The 14610-nt window shown below is 42.0% G+C and overlaps 1 protein-coding gene across 6 annotated transcripts in view; it reads left to right on the top strand.

The window, feature by feature from the left end:
• Positions 1-14610, top strand: part of golga1 (golgin A1) — a 94296-nt gene that overhangs the window by 42487 nt on the left and 37199 nt on the right. For all 6 annotated transcript variants that reach the window (XM_072239896.1, XM_072239894.1, XM_072239892.1 and 3 more), the window contains 7 exons: positions 6245-6370; positions 6588-6683; positions 6787-6882; positions 7770-7865; positions 8008-8160; positions 8387-8482; positions 12508-12597. In XM_072239896.1, coding sequence (XP_072095997.1) covers positions 6245-6370; positions 6588-6683; positions 6787-6882; positions 7770-7865; positions 8008-8160; positions 8387-8482; positions 12508-12597 — 753 coding nt within the window. The remainder of the gene's footprint in view (positions 1-6244; positions 6371-6587; positions 6684-6786; positions 6883-7769; positions 7866-8007; positions 8161-8386; positions 8483-12507; positions 12598-14610) is intronic.

Genomic DNA, 14610 nt, shown 5'->3' with positions numbered 1-14610 from the left:
CCATAGTAGTCTGGGGTATATCTCTTCCGGTTCCAATGACTTATCTAACTTAATGCTTTTCAAAAGCCTCAGCACATCCTCTTCCTTAATGTCTATACACTCAAGCGTTTCAGTCCGCTGTAAGTCATCCCACAATTGCCAAGGTCCTTTTCCCTGGTGAATATTGAAGTAAAGTATTCGTTAAGTACCTCTGCTACCTCCTCCGATTCCATGCACACGTTTCCACTATCGCACCTGATTGGTTCTATTCTCACATGGCCCATCCTCTTGCTCTTCACATACTTGTAGAATGCCTTGGGGTTTTCCTTAATCCTGTTCGCCAAGGCCTTCTCATGGCTCCTTCTAGCTCTCCTAATTTCATTCTTAAGCTCCTTCCTGGCAACCTTGAAGTTTTCTGGAGCTCTAACAGTACCTAGTTTCTTGAACCTTTCATAAGCTTTTCTTTTCTCCTTTACTAATTTTCTACATCCTTTGTTCTCTTACCCTACCATCCCTTCCCTGCTTCAATGGAACATACCTAGGCAGAACGCCACGCAAATATTCCCTGAACATTTGCCACATTTCTGCCATGCGTTTCCCTGAGAACATCTGCTCTCAAGTATCTGCCTAATAGCATCAATTTCTCCTTACCCCAGTTAAGTGTTTTCCCAATCTGTGGGCTCCTATCCCTCTCCAATGCTATGGTAAGGGAGATAGAGTTGTGATCACTATCTCCAAGATGCTCTCCCGCTGAGAGATCTGACACGTGACCAGGTTCATTTCCCAATACCAGATCAGGTACAGCCTCTCCTCTAGTTGGTTTATCTGCATAATGTATCAGGAAGCCTTCCTGAATACACCTAACAAACTCCACCCCATCTGAACCCCTTGCTCTATGGAGATGCCAGTTAATATTAGGAAAGTTAAAGTCAGCCATCACAACAGCCCTATTATTGCAACATTCCAGAATCTGCCTCCCTATCTGCTCCTTGATGTCTCTATTACTATTGTGGGGGGGAGGTGTTTCTATAAAAACACCCGGTAGACTTATCGCCCCCTTCCTGATTCTGATGTCCACCCACACTGAATCAGTAGACAATCCTTCAGGACTTCCTCCTTTTCTGCAGACATGATACTATCCTTGATTAGCAATATCATGCTCCCACCTCTTTTGACTCCTTTCCTGACCTTTTTGAAACACCTAAAGCCCAGCACACTCAGCAGTCATTCCTGCCTCTGAGACATCCAAGTTTCTGTAATGGCCATAACATCATAGTTCCACGTATTGATCCATGCTGTAAATTCATCCGCCTTGATACTCCTTGCAGTAAAATAGACACATCTCAGCTATATAGGACCCTGGTCAGAACCCACTTGGAGTACTTTGCTCAGTTCTGGTTGCCTCACTACAGGAAGGATGTGGAAACCATAGAAAAGGTGCAGAGGAGATTTACAAGGATGTTGCCTGGATTGGGGAGCATTCCTTATGAAAACAGGTTGAGTGAACTCGGCCTTTTCTCCTTGGAGCGACGGAGGATGAGAGGTGACCTGATAGAGGTGCATAAGATGATGAGAGGCATTAATCATGTGGATAGTCAGAGGTTTTTTCCCAGGGCTGAAATGGTTGCCACAAGAGGACACAGGTTTAAGGTGCTGGGAAGTGGGTACAGAGGAGATGCCAGGGGTAAGTTTTTTACTCAGAGTGGTGAACGCATGGAATGGGCTGCCGGCGACAGTGGTGGAGGCAGATACAATAGGGTCTTTTAAGAGACTTTTGGATAGGTACATGGAGCTTGGAAAAATAGAGGGCTATGGGTAAGCCTAGTAATTTCTACGGTAGGGACATGTTCAGCACAACTTTGTGGGCCAAAGGGCCTGTATTGTGCTGTAGGTTTTCTATGTTTCTATCTCAAACCATCTGGCTGAGTGCTTCTTTTCTCTATCATCCACCTATCCTTCCTCACAAATTCCCTAAACACTGTCTCTACTTGTGCGCCAACCGGTCCATCCTCTGCCTCTTCACTTCGGTTCCCACCCCCTGCAAATGTAGTTTAACCCCACCCCCACCAATAACATTAGCAAACCTCCCCCCCAGGATATTTGTTCCCCTCCAGTTCAGGGGCAACCCATCCCACTGGTACAGGTTACCCCCTCCCCAGAAAGGGTTCCAATGATCCAAGAATTTGAAACCCTGCCCCTGCACAATCTCTTCAGCCACTCATTCGTCTGTGCTATCTTCCTGTTCTGATCTTCTCTAGCTCTTGGCACCTGGAATAATCTGGAGATTAACACCTTGGAGGTCCTGCTTTTTAGCCTCCTTCCTAACTCCCTAAACTTACTGCGCAGGACCTCTACCCTTCTTCTGCCTATGTCGTTGGTACCAATATGTGCCACGACCTCTGGCTGCTCACCCTTCCCTTTAAGGATATTCTGCAACCGCTCAGAGACATCCTTGACCCTAGCATGCAGGAAGCAACACACTATCCTGGCATCTCTTTTGCTACCACAAAATATCCTTTCTGACCCCCTAACTATCGAGTCCCCTATGACTATTGCTCTGCCTGAATTTACCCTACCCTTCTAAGGCTCAGAGCCAACCACAGTGCTATTGGCCTAGCTGCTGCTGCTGCATTGCCCAGATTGGTCATTCCCCTCATCACTATCCAAAGGGGGTATATCTGTTGCTGAGAAGAATAGCCACGGGGGGACCCTGCACTGACTACTTTCTCCCTTTACCTCTCTCGACGTTCACCACCCCACTCCTTGAATTCCGCACTCTGGGTGTAACCACCTGCTCAAAAGTCTTGTCTACCAGTTGCTCTGATCCTTAGTTCATCCAACTCCAGCTTAATGCGATCTTTCATGAGCTGGAGTCGGCTGCACTTCCTGCTAGTGTAGTCATCAGGGAGACCATCAGGATTCATTAATCCCCACATTCTACAGGAGGAGCATTCCACTGCCATATCAGCCATCCTACCTGCACTGTGCAATGGAAGAATCTACCCTTCTTACCTGTTTCTTTGGCCTCAGCCTCTTCTTGACAAAGCCTCTTGAGTCAAAGCCTCTAGGTTCCCGCTCTGACTCTAGCCCCCACTCCGACGATGGCCGCTCCAATGATGGCCACTCCACTAGACCCTGTCTCTCTTTTATAGTTTAAAAAAATAAGAAAAACCCCTAGGCAAGGAGAAAGAACTCACTGTGTTTGGATGGTGATCCGCCTGCTTTCTGCTGCTGTCAATGCCTCCGACACTTCCCGCACCTGTGCCCTAGCTACTGTTTTTAACAAAAAAAAACGCACTATGTTTGGTGGTGCTTTGCCTGCCTTTCGCTGCTGCTGATTCTCTGGATCAGTTAATTATATTCAGAGAGGTTGCTGAGACTTGCATACTTACATGGTGAGCCCACCAAAGAACGTTCTGTAGTCATTTCCTTTAATTCCTTTTGTTTAGTTAGAGTAGTAATCAGGCAATTGAAGTGTTTCAGGTGATCAGTATAAAACAAAAAATTTCATTTTCTCTCTGCAGATGCTGCCTGACCCTTGAATATTTCCATCATATTCTGTTTTTATTTCAGATTTCCATTAGTTTTTTGCATTTTGAAATATTTCTGATTTTTACAAATAGATTTGGGAGCAGGGTGCCTTTTGGAATAAGTTATTTCGTTTCTCCGAGCTGAGCTTAATAGTGGGTGCAATGTAGTGAGTGCTAAAGACAGTATTATCAACATCATCATCATTATGCGCTGTGTCATATGACGTGGGCAGACATGGTCTCCATGACCATAATTGTTCTTGGCAAGTTTTTTTTCTACAGAAGTAGTTTGCCATTGCCTTCCTCTGGGCAGTGACTTTACAAGACAGGGACATAGTCATAGTCATACTTTATTAATCCCGGGGGAAATTGGTTTTTGTTACAGTTGCTCCATAAGTAATAAATAGTAATAGAACCATAATTAGTTAAATAGTAATATGTAAATTATGCCAGTAAATTATGAAATAAATCCAGGACCAGCCTATTGGCTCAGGGTGTCTGACCCTCCAAGGGAGGAGTTGTAAAGTTTGATGGCCACAGGCAGAAATGACTTCCTATGATGCTCAGTACTGCATCCCGGTGGAATGAGTCTCTGGCTGAATGTACTCCTGTGCCCAACCAGTACATTATGTAGTGGATGGGAGACATTGACCAAGATGGCATGCAACTTGGACATCATCCTCTTTTCAGACACCACCGTGAGAGAGTCCAGTTCCATCCCCACAACATCACTGGCCTTACGAATGAGTTTGTTGATTCTGTTGGTGTCTGCCACCCTCAGCCTGCTGCCCCAGCACACAACAGCAAACATGATAGCACTGGCCACCACAGACTCGTAGAACATCCTCAGCATCGTCCGGCAATGTTAAAGGACCTCAGTCTCCTCAGGAAATAGAGATGACTCTGACCCTTGTTGTAGATCCTTCTCAGTGTTCTTTGACCAGTCCAATTTATTGTCAATTCGTATCCCCAGGTATTTGTAATCCTCCACCATGTCCACACTGACCCCCTGGATGGAAACAGGGGTCGCCGGTACCTTAGCTCTCCTCAGGTCTACCACCAGCTCCTTAGTCTTTTTCACATTAAGCTGCAGATAATTCTGCTCACACCATGTGACAAAGTTTCCTACCGTAGCCCTGTACTCAGCCTCATCTCCCTTGCTGATGCATCCAACTATGGCAGAGTCATCAGAAAACTTCTGAAGATGACAAGACTCTGTGCAGTAGTTGAAGTCCGAGGTGTAAATGGTGAAGAGAAGGGGAGACAATACAGTCCCCTGTGGAGCCCCAGTGCTGCTGATCACTCTGTCGGGCACACAGTGTTGCAAGCACACGTACTGTGGTCTGCCAGTCAGGTAATCAAGAATCCATGATACCAGGGAAGCATCCACCTGCATTATCAATACTCTTCAGAGATTGTCTGCCTGATGTCAGTGGTTGCATAACCAGGACTTGTGATATGCACCAGCTGCTCATACGACCATCCACTACCTGCTCCCATGGTTTCATGTGTGTCTGATCAGGTACTGCACCCTGCCCAAGGGTGAGCTGCAGGCTAGCGAAGTGATGGAGTAACTTACATCTCTTTTGGTAGAGACATAGCTCCACCCCGCCACCTGTAAAGACTGTGTAGAAGCATTGAAACATACATTGGGAGTTTTAAACCTCCTTTTCTCTGAAAACTGCAGGTTTAAGTCTAGCTTTTGGCAGCTAGCATAATGACAGTGAGTTGATGAGAGCCTTCTGATATATTTACATATTTGGCTGTTGACTCTGAAGTTTTGTGAGGCACAGTGTGTTGATACAGGATTTGCCTGACATCTGTATAGTTGATGTTGTGATTTTAAAAAGCTCCTTGCCAGATCAAATGCTCTTTTTGTTTATTCTTTCCGGGAGAAACAAAATAACAATTAACTTGAAAATATTTTGTTAGTTCTGTCTCCTGCCCCACAGATTTGCAGGTGACTTGTGCCAGTTTTCTCTATGAGGGATTTTTTTTTTACACACTCAAGCAGAGTGAAATCAAGCAGTTTGGTGGGATATATGATAGCAGAGGGAAATTGTACTCCTTGTTCACTGTATTACTGAAATCCAGTTGGATTGGAGGCCAAGTGATCTTCAGTATTTAAATGAAGCACGTCTTTCTTTTGCTGAACTGGCTGTTCAGTTATTTGTCGTACTTTGCTTACAACTAAAATTTCCTCAAAGTCCTGTTATAAATTCCCCATTTATAACATATTTGAGACAAGTTAACACCATCTCCTGGAAGTTGTTCTCCAAGCCTTCTGACTTGGAGATATAACATCATATCTCTACTGTCATTGAGTTTCTCTCCCTAACTGCAGTGGTTTAAGAAGACAGCCCTTCCCAAGGGCAATTAAATTCTGACCCAGCTTGGGAAGCACACATCCCTTGAATGAGTTAAAAAACACTATGTAATTATCATTCGTAAACACGAGGAAATCTGCAGATGCTGGAAATTCAAGCAACACACATCAAAGTTGCTGGTGAATGCAGCAGGCCAGGCAGCATCTCTAGGAAGAGGTACAAAAGGTCACTGATGAAGGGTCTCAGCCCGAAATGTCGACTGTACCTCTTCCTAGAGATGCTGCCTGGCCTGCTGCGTTCACCAGCAACTTTGATGTGTGTTGCTTGTAATTATCATTTTATGTATTTCAGTAATGTTAACTCATCCTTAGTTAACCATATTGTACCTGTGTTGTTCTCTGGAAATAGGCATCTGTAGAGGCCGGGGAGAAGGAGAAAACTATTGAGCATCTACAGACAAAAGTACATTCTCTGGAAAAAAGGATAGAGGGAAATTACTCTGATGATGAGCATGTACAAGAGCTGCTTAAAGAGGTATTATTCTCATAATAGCACTATTTAAATGATTCGAGGCTTCCTGTTGCTTGTTTGACCTGCTTTCAATGAGTTGTCATGCTATGCGTATATCTATAATCTTCCTTATTCAGCTTTTGAATGTTTTGGTTTGGTTCTTTATTTCACACAGTAGATGTCTATAAGATTGGATTTGAAATTGTGATTCCATTACTTTGTTAATCTTTACACTCTGTAGAAATCCTACCTGGAGCAGGTACTGGAGGAAAGTCGACATCATTTGTTGGAAGCTAAGACTAATCATGCTGAGGTTGTGGGAACGTTTGAAAGACAGGTATCCACTGCACTGTAAAATCTAATTTTCTCCACTGATTTCTTAATACAAAAGAATTGTTTATGCTCTCTTTATATTTAATGATTTCCCCAATTTATTTTAGATAGCTAAATTAAAGAATGAATTAGCTGAAATACAGGCTGTGATGAAGGAAAAGGAGGCCGATATGCAAAACTTCAAAGAAAAAAGCACAACTCAGGTAATTTCTGCTAACTATTCTGTTACAAGATTAATTACTTGTAAATTGGCTTTGATTTTCAACATAGTCTGAAATTCTGTTGTATATCTTAGCAGCATCTGATGAACGGAATACAGCTGAACTAAATAACTTGACGCTTTCACAATGTTGGAAATGATAAATTACAGAAACTAAATGTAAGCAGACATTGTCTTCTGTAACACAAGAAGGCTTTCTGCTTTCAAGACATCACTTCAGTCTGGCGCACATAAAACCTTAAGATTTAGGAGCTGCAATAGGCCATTGAGTCTGCTTCACCATTCAGTCATGGCTGATATTTTTTCAAACCCATTCTCCAGCCTTCCTGTAACTCTTAGCCTGTTTACCAATCTAGAACCTATCAATATCTGCCTGAAGTGCACCCAGTAACTTGGCCTCTACTTCCCTCTGCAGTGACGAATTCTACAGATTCACCATCTTCTGGCTGGAGGAAGTGACCTTTGGATCTTACACTCTCCTCTTCGTGTCAATTATAATTTCTGCCATAATACTGCCATTTCTGTGTGGGCACGTGGCTAAGTGGTTAAGGCATTGGACTAGTGACCCGAAGGTCGTGAGTTCAAGCCCCAGCTGAGGGAAAGTGTTGTGTCCTTGAGCGAGGCACTTAATCACACATCGCTCTGCAACGACACTGGTGCCAAGCTGTATGGGTCCTAATGCCCTTCTCTTGGATAGCATTGGTGTTGTGGAGAGGGGAGACTTGCAGCATGGGCAACTGCTGGTCTTCCATTCAACCTTGCCCAGGCCTGTGCCCTGGAGAGTGAAGACTTTCCAGGCGCAGATCCATGGTCTCGCAAAACTAACGGATGCCTTTTACTGCCATTTCTAACAATGCTATTACTTTACAGGTCAATGAACTGGAGCAAAGGTTGCAGTCTACCAACGAAAAGTTAGCACAAAAAGAAAGTGATGTAAATGAGAAAGAAACTCAATTTAAAAAGCTGGTGAGCAAAATGATCAAAATACAGCATGTTATGTTTACGAATCTTTGAAAACCCCACTCGTGTTTTTAAAGACTTTCAAATTTGAAGATTTATTCTTAGTGAGTTTCCTCTTAGTTTTGTTGGGTTAATTTATTTCTTGTAGCAAGAAGAGTATGAATCCGAGAATGACAAATTACAACAACAGATCACTGCTTTAAGACATCAGCACACTGAGAAGACCAGTAGAGCAGATGCCCAAATAGCTGCCCTTGAAACAGCCCGTGAATTTGACAAAACTGCCTCTCAACACAAGATAGTAAGTATTTTACTACCGTTGTGAAATGTTAGTAAATACTCAGATAATTTGATAGTTTCATAGTTATCATTAACAAAATGATTAACTACTTGAAGTTAAATTTACTAAGCTGGGATTCAAACTGATGGTCTCTAGATCGATGACCTATTACTCTGGTGCTAGTTTAATAAACCATTTGCAGAAATCTAACCAGAAGTGCCATTTGTTTGTCTTTATTTGTGCATAGTGCCAGCTCCAACAGGAAAATGAAGAAATAAATGACAGACTTAATGAAACTGAAAATGCTTTGAAGAGAGTTGAATGTGAACTTGAAACGTTACAGGTCTGTACCTGATTATAAAATTATATTTTAAGAGTGGTCAGTTATTTCTTAAAGAGAATATTTTCTTTCATGTCTTACTCTACAATCACTGAGAACCTGCTATTCAATATTTACTATCATCTTGCTATGGTATAAAGACATTTTAAAGAAATATTAGCTTTATCTGTTATATGTACATCAAAACATACAGTGAAATGCATCGTTTGCCTCAAATCAAATGAGCGAGGATTGTGCTGGTAATACACATTGCTGTGTATTATGCTGGGCAGCCTGCAAGTTTCGCCACATTTCTGGCAACAATTTATCATGCCCACAACTTGCCCTAACCCATACGTCTTTGGAACATGGGAGGAAACCAGAGCACATGGAGGAAATCAATGTAGTAACAGGGAGAGCATACAAACTCCTTACAGGAATGAACCGCAGTCGGTTATCACTGGTGGTATAATAGCATTATACTGCTGCATTACCATGTGACCCCGCAACAAAAGTTGTAACAGGGTTCAAAGTTCAGAGTAAATTTATTACCAAGCTACATTTATGCCACCATATACAACCCTGAGTATCGTTATTTTGTGGGCATACTCAGTAAGTCCAAGAACCATAATAGAATCAATGAAAGATCGTACCCAACAGAGCAAGCAAACAACCAATGTGCAAAGGACGTCGAACTGTGAAAACCCAAAAGAAAGAAAATTGTAAATAAGCAATAAGCATTGAGAAGATGAGGTGAAGAGTACTTGTAAGTGTGTCCATAGGTTATGGGAACAGATCAATAATGGGGCAAATAAAGTTATCCCCAGTGGTTCAAGAGCCTGAGAGTTCCACTCTATCTGTTATCAACTTTGCGTCTTCTCTTTTCTGCTGTAGTAGATTTCCCAATCCCTCCTTTTCCTTCTCCTAATTTTGACTTGATGGATTATACAGAAAGTCTCATTGAAAGAGTTTTGTATGCATGTGTGAATGTATTCGGAGGTTTTTTGTACATGACGAAATATCACAGATTGCATTAGTCATGATCTTCGTGCCTTTTTTCTGACTCTGTCACCATTTGTGTCTTTTCCATACACTGTTCTTCCAGAACATGAAGTGCTTTTAGTGTGTCAGCATCACCTCCTTGACACTGCCATGTATCGTTCCAAATATGGGATAGAGGGAAGCTCGCACAACAGGCTTCTCTGAACCTGTGAGGAGGGAGTTGTATAAAAAGTTTTGCTTCAATAAAGTGTCGTATTACTGTATCCACCCAACTGAAAATAAATAATCCTCACTAATGCATAGATTAGATGGTGGAGAAAAATCTACAAAAAACAGTTCCTATTAATGAAAGTTTTATGGTTTTCATTAAAATAGTTAGAACTATGTTATTTTGTAAAACAAAGAACAAATAAACCTCAAGGAGGGAACTATCATTGGGGAAATACATCTGTGCGTTCCTTGTACACCTAATGGATTCATTAAAAAGTACAGAGTAGAAACAGGCCCTTTGGCCCATCTAGTCCATTCCAAACCATTTAAATTGCATACTCCAATCGACCTGCATCCAGGACCGTACCCCTCCATGCCCCTACCATCCATGTACCTATCCAAACTTCTCTTACAAACTGTCCTTCCAGGTGAGGCAACACTTCACTTGTGAGTCTGTTGGGGTCATCTATTGCATTCGGTGCTCCCAGTGCAGCGTCCCGTACATTGGTGAAACCCGACGCAGATTGGGGAACCGCTTCGTCGAGCACCTCCGCTCCGTCCGCCACAACAGACAGGATCTCCCGGTAGCCACCCACTTCAACTCTGCTTCCCATTCCCATTCAGATATGTCCATACATGGCCTCCTCCACTGCCTTGATGAGGCTAAACTCAGGTTGGAGGAGCAACACCTCATATACTGCCTAGGTAGTCTCCAGCCCCTTGGTATGAACATAGAATTCTCCAACTTCCGGTAATTGCCTCCCCCTCCCTTCCTATATCCCTATTTCACTCTGCCCCCTCCCCCAGCTGCCTATCACCTCCCTCATGGTTCCGCCTCCTTCTACTACCCATTGTGTTTTCCCCTATTCCTTCTTCACCTTTTCTGCCTGTCACCTCCCTGCTTCCCCTCCCCACCCCTTTGTCTTTCCCCTTACTGGTTTTTCACCTGGAACCTACCAGCCTTCTCCTTCCTACCCTCCCCCCACCTTCTTTATAGGGCCTCTGCCTCATCCGTCTACAGTCCTGACGAAGGGTTCCGGCCCGAAACGTCGACTCATTGTTTCCATTGATGCTGCCCGACCTGCTGAGCTCCTCCAGCGTGTTTGTGAGTGTTGCTTCCCTTAAGGGTTGAAGTTGAGCTTGCTTGCACCACTTGTTCTGGCAGCTTGTTCCACACTCTCACCATCCTCTGAGTGAAGAAGTTTCCCCTCATGTTCCCCTTAAACTTTTCACCTTTCATCCTTAACCCATGACCTCTGGTTGTAGTTCCACCCAACTTCAGTGGAAAAAGCCTGTTTGCATTTACCTTAACTATACTACTCATAATTTTGAATACCTCTGTCAAATTTCTTCTCGGTCTTCTACGTTCTAAGGAATGAAGTCCTAACCTATTCAATCTTTCCTTATAACTCAGCTTCTACAGCTGGTGACACCCTTGTATATTTTCTCTGTGCTCTTTCAATCTTGTTTACATTTTCCTTTCGGTAGGTGACCAAAACTGCACACAATACTCCAAATTAGGCCTCATCAACGTCTTATACAACTTCAACATAACATCCCATCTTCTGTACTCAATGTATCTTCTTTTTATAGAATTAATTTAAAAATCTTGGCTTGAATTTTGTCCTCGGAGGGCCTTTCTTGCATGCTGTTACCATAGTCCCTCGTCAACTGATATCTATTGCAGTGCAGACTCCTCTACAGGGAATCGGAGGAGTCTGTGAGCATGGGAAGAAACGGTGAGATTCTTCAACCAAACATGGAGAATCCCCTCAGGCGTACAGTCTTAATGAACAGGAGAAACAATTTACATATTGAAATGATGGATTGTGCAGTACCATAGCAGTTCATGTTACTGCCTCACAACACCAGGGGGCTCGGGTTCAATCCTCACTGCAGGGCCAGTCTGTATGGTGTTTGCTTTTCCCCCTGGGAGTGTATGTGCTCTGGTTTCCTTCCACAGCCCAAAGTCTTTTGTCACTACAGTACATCACCCTTTTGTGTCGGTAAGTGGCAGTAGAGTCAAAGTTGAGCCAATAGGCAAGCAAGAGAGAACAAGTTGCAGAACTTTAGGAAGGTAAAGAGGGAGGAACGTGATTGACAGGATTTGTTCTTAGTGGGAGCCAGCATGGGCCTGATGGGCTGAATGGCTGTTTTTTTTTGTTTTACTAAAACTAATCAAATTAAAAGTTATTTGGAAATGTGTACATGGAATGAAGATGAAAGGGATAAACAAAGTAAAAAGTAAAACTGAAATTACCTTTTTAGAACAGAGAAGAGTGCAGCACAGTACAGGCCTCTCAGTCCATGACGTTGTACTGATCCTAGAAACCCATGACGTCTGGTTGTAGTTCCACCCAACTTCAGTGGAAAAAGCCTGTTTACATTTACCTTATCTATACCATAGAATGAGCAAGGTCATTCTGTGCCTTCCCTCCCACATAGCCCTCCATTTTTCTTTCATCTGTCTGCCTGTTATCTGTACATTTCAGCTAAATATTTTATTTTTTCAGCTGGCTTCACATTTGACATCGGTTGGAAGTGTTTATGCCTACAATATTATAGTGGGCATACTCTTTACCCATTTATATTAAATATTTAAGCACCACTTCCTCAAAGCATGGCACGGAATACCCTCATTACCTTATCTCCACAATCTCAGCCAGCTTAAGTCATAAAGTAATTTACTTAATTGTTTAAAATCACAGAAATATTTAATAATGTTTGGCTTATGTGAATATACAGTTTTAGAGATGGTGCAAACATAATTGTATTGTAATTCTTGTGAAATTTTAATGATATAATTGTACTGCTTTAATTTCACTGCTTTAATGCAGGACAAATTAAGAATCAGTGAAACTACGAGAATTGAACTTGCTAAAGTGTTAGAAGAGGCCAGAACACAACAGGAGGAACTGCGTCGTGAGGTTTGTTCTAATAAATTCTCTAATTGAGCTGAAATTGCATAGTATATGGAACTACAGTTTTGGTCCTTAAAAATACAGCCTTATTATTTTAAATGCAAGGAATTCTGCAGATCATAAATATGAGAAATTCTGCAGATGATGGAAATCCAAAGCAACACACACAAAATGCTGGAGGAACACAGCAAGTCAGTCAGCATCCATGGAAATGAATAAACATTGGATGTTTCGTGCCGAGACCCTTCTTCAGGGCTGGAAAAGAAGGAGGAAGATGACAGAATGAAAATGTTGGGAGAGGGGAAGGAGGATTGTAAGAAGTTATTAGATGAAGCCAGGTGGGTGGGAAAGGTATAGAGCTTGGAGAGAAAGGAATCTGATAGGAGAAGAGAGTGGACTATAGGAAAGGGACACTAGGGGGAGATGATAGGTAGATGAGAAGAGGTAAGAAGTCCAGAGTGAGAAATAGAAGAACAGGGGCGGGCGAGGGAATTTTTTTTCTAGGAGGAATCAATATTCAAGCCATCACAGTTGGAGCCTACCCCAAAAAGAATACAAGGTGTTGCTCCTTTAACCTGAGAGTGGTTTCATCTTGCTACAAGAGGAGGCCATGGACCATGTCAGAATGGGAATCGGAATTAAAATGTCTGGCCACCAGGAATTTATGCTTTTGGCAGATGGGGTGTGGAGGTGCTCGACCTGCAGATGCTGCAAGTCCAGAGTAACACACAGAAAATGCTGAAGGAACTCAGCAAGCAAAATCTAAAGAAAGGAATAAAGATTCAGCATTTCAGGCCAAGACTGAGTCCTGATGAAAGGTCTTGGCCTGAAATGTTGATTCTTTGTTCCTTTCCTTAGATGCTGCCCGACTTGCTGAGTTCCTCCAGCATTTTGTATGTGTTAATAGGTAATGGAGGTTGTATGGAATTCTTTGGATAAACCTAAAAAATAACGTGGTTTGTTTGATACTAAAAGAGATCTGTTTTTCTATACCTTGTGAAGTAAAGTAATCAAGTTAAGGGTTATTTATTAATTTATAATATAAATATGCTGTCAGGAGGGTTTGTAAAGTACGAAGAGTTAACTTGTATTTTATTAAGTTTGATCATTCTAATTTTAAAATTTGACACAACTTTACTGATTAAATTGAATTTTAAAAATTTATGGATGCCCTACTAAAATGAAATATTTCTCCAATATTTTTTGATCATTTATTGGCACAAATGTGTCCAGTTGGCCTGGGTTTCCCTTGATTCCTTTTCCATCTGCCATGGGAAGGATTTTAGGTCGCCTTGAAAGAAAGCATATTCTGTATTTTAATTGTAGAATTACATCCTGTTTCATTTTCCATTAGAACTCAAAAAAGAAAATCTATGTACATGAACTAAGCTGTAATTAATTTCAAATTTCAAGGATTGGCAGCTTTGATGTAAGCATATTAATTTTCTTTGTGGGAAAAAAAAGTAAAGATTGGAATCAAATAGACTTTGCAAGAGTGATATTTACCAAGAAATATAGAAGACAATAGGCTAGGTTGTCAGTATAGTGCAAAGGTAGTCTTTATAACACAAAGAATAATCAGAAGTTAGTAAAATACTTTCCTTTCGCATTTGATTTTAATTGTAATGTTGGCCGTAGATTGTATGATAAAGCTGATTGTGATGACACTGCCACCTTGTGGTTCTCAATGGAAGACAGCGATTTTTATTGCTAACCATGCCCCTTAGCGTTAGCTTGGTAGAAGAACACAAGAGTAGGCCATTCGACCTTTCAAGCCTTCCTCACCATTCAGTGTGATCATTGATCTGTGCTGTTCTCAACTCCTATGTAGTTTTAAGAGCTGCCCACAATTCTCTTTTATTGTCAATTCCTCAATCTTCCAAAAACATATCAACCACCAACTTAAATATATCTGATGATCTGATTACAAAGAAAGCATGACAGCTATATAGTTTGAGGAGACTTGGCAGGACACCAAACACTCTTTCACATTTCAGCAGATGTACCGTGGACAGCATT

Source organism: Mobula birostris, chromosome 22, assembly GCF_030028105.1.
Source record: "Mobula birostris isolate sMobBir1 chromosome 22, sMobBir1.hap1, whole genome shotgun sequence".
NCBI classification, from domain to species: Eukaryota; Metazoa; Chordata; class Chondrichthyes; order Myliobatiformes; family Myliobatidae; genus Mobula; species Mobula birostris.
This window is presented reverse-complemented; position numbering and strand designations above follow the sequence as displayed.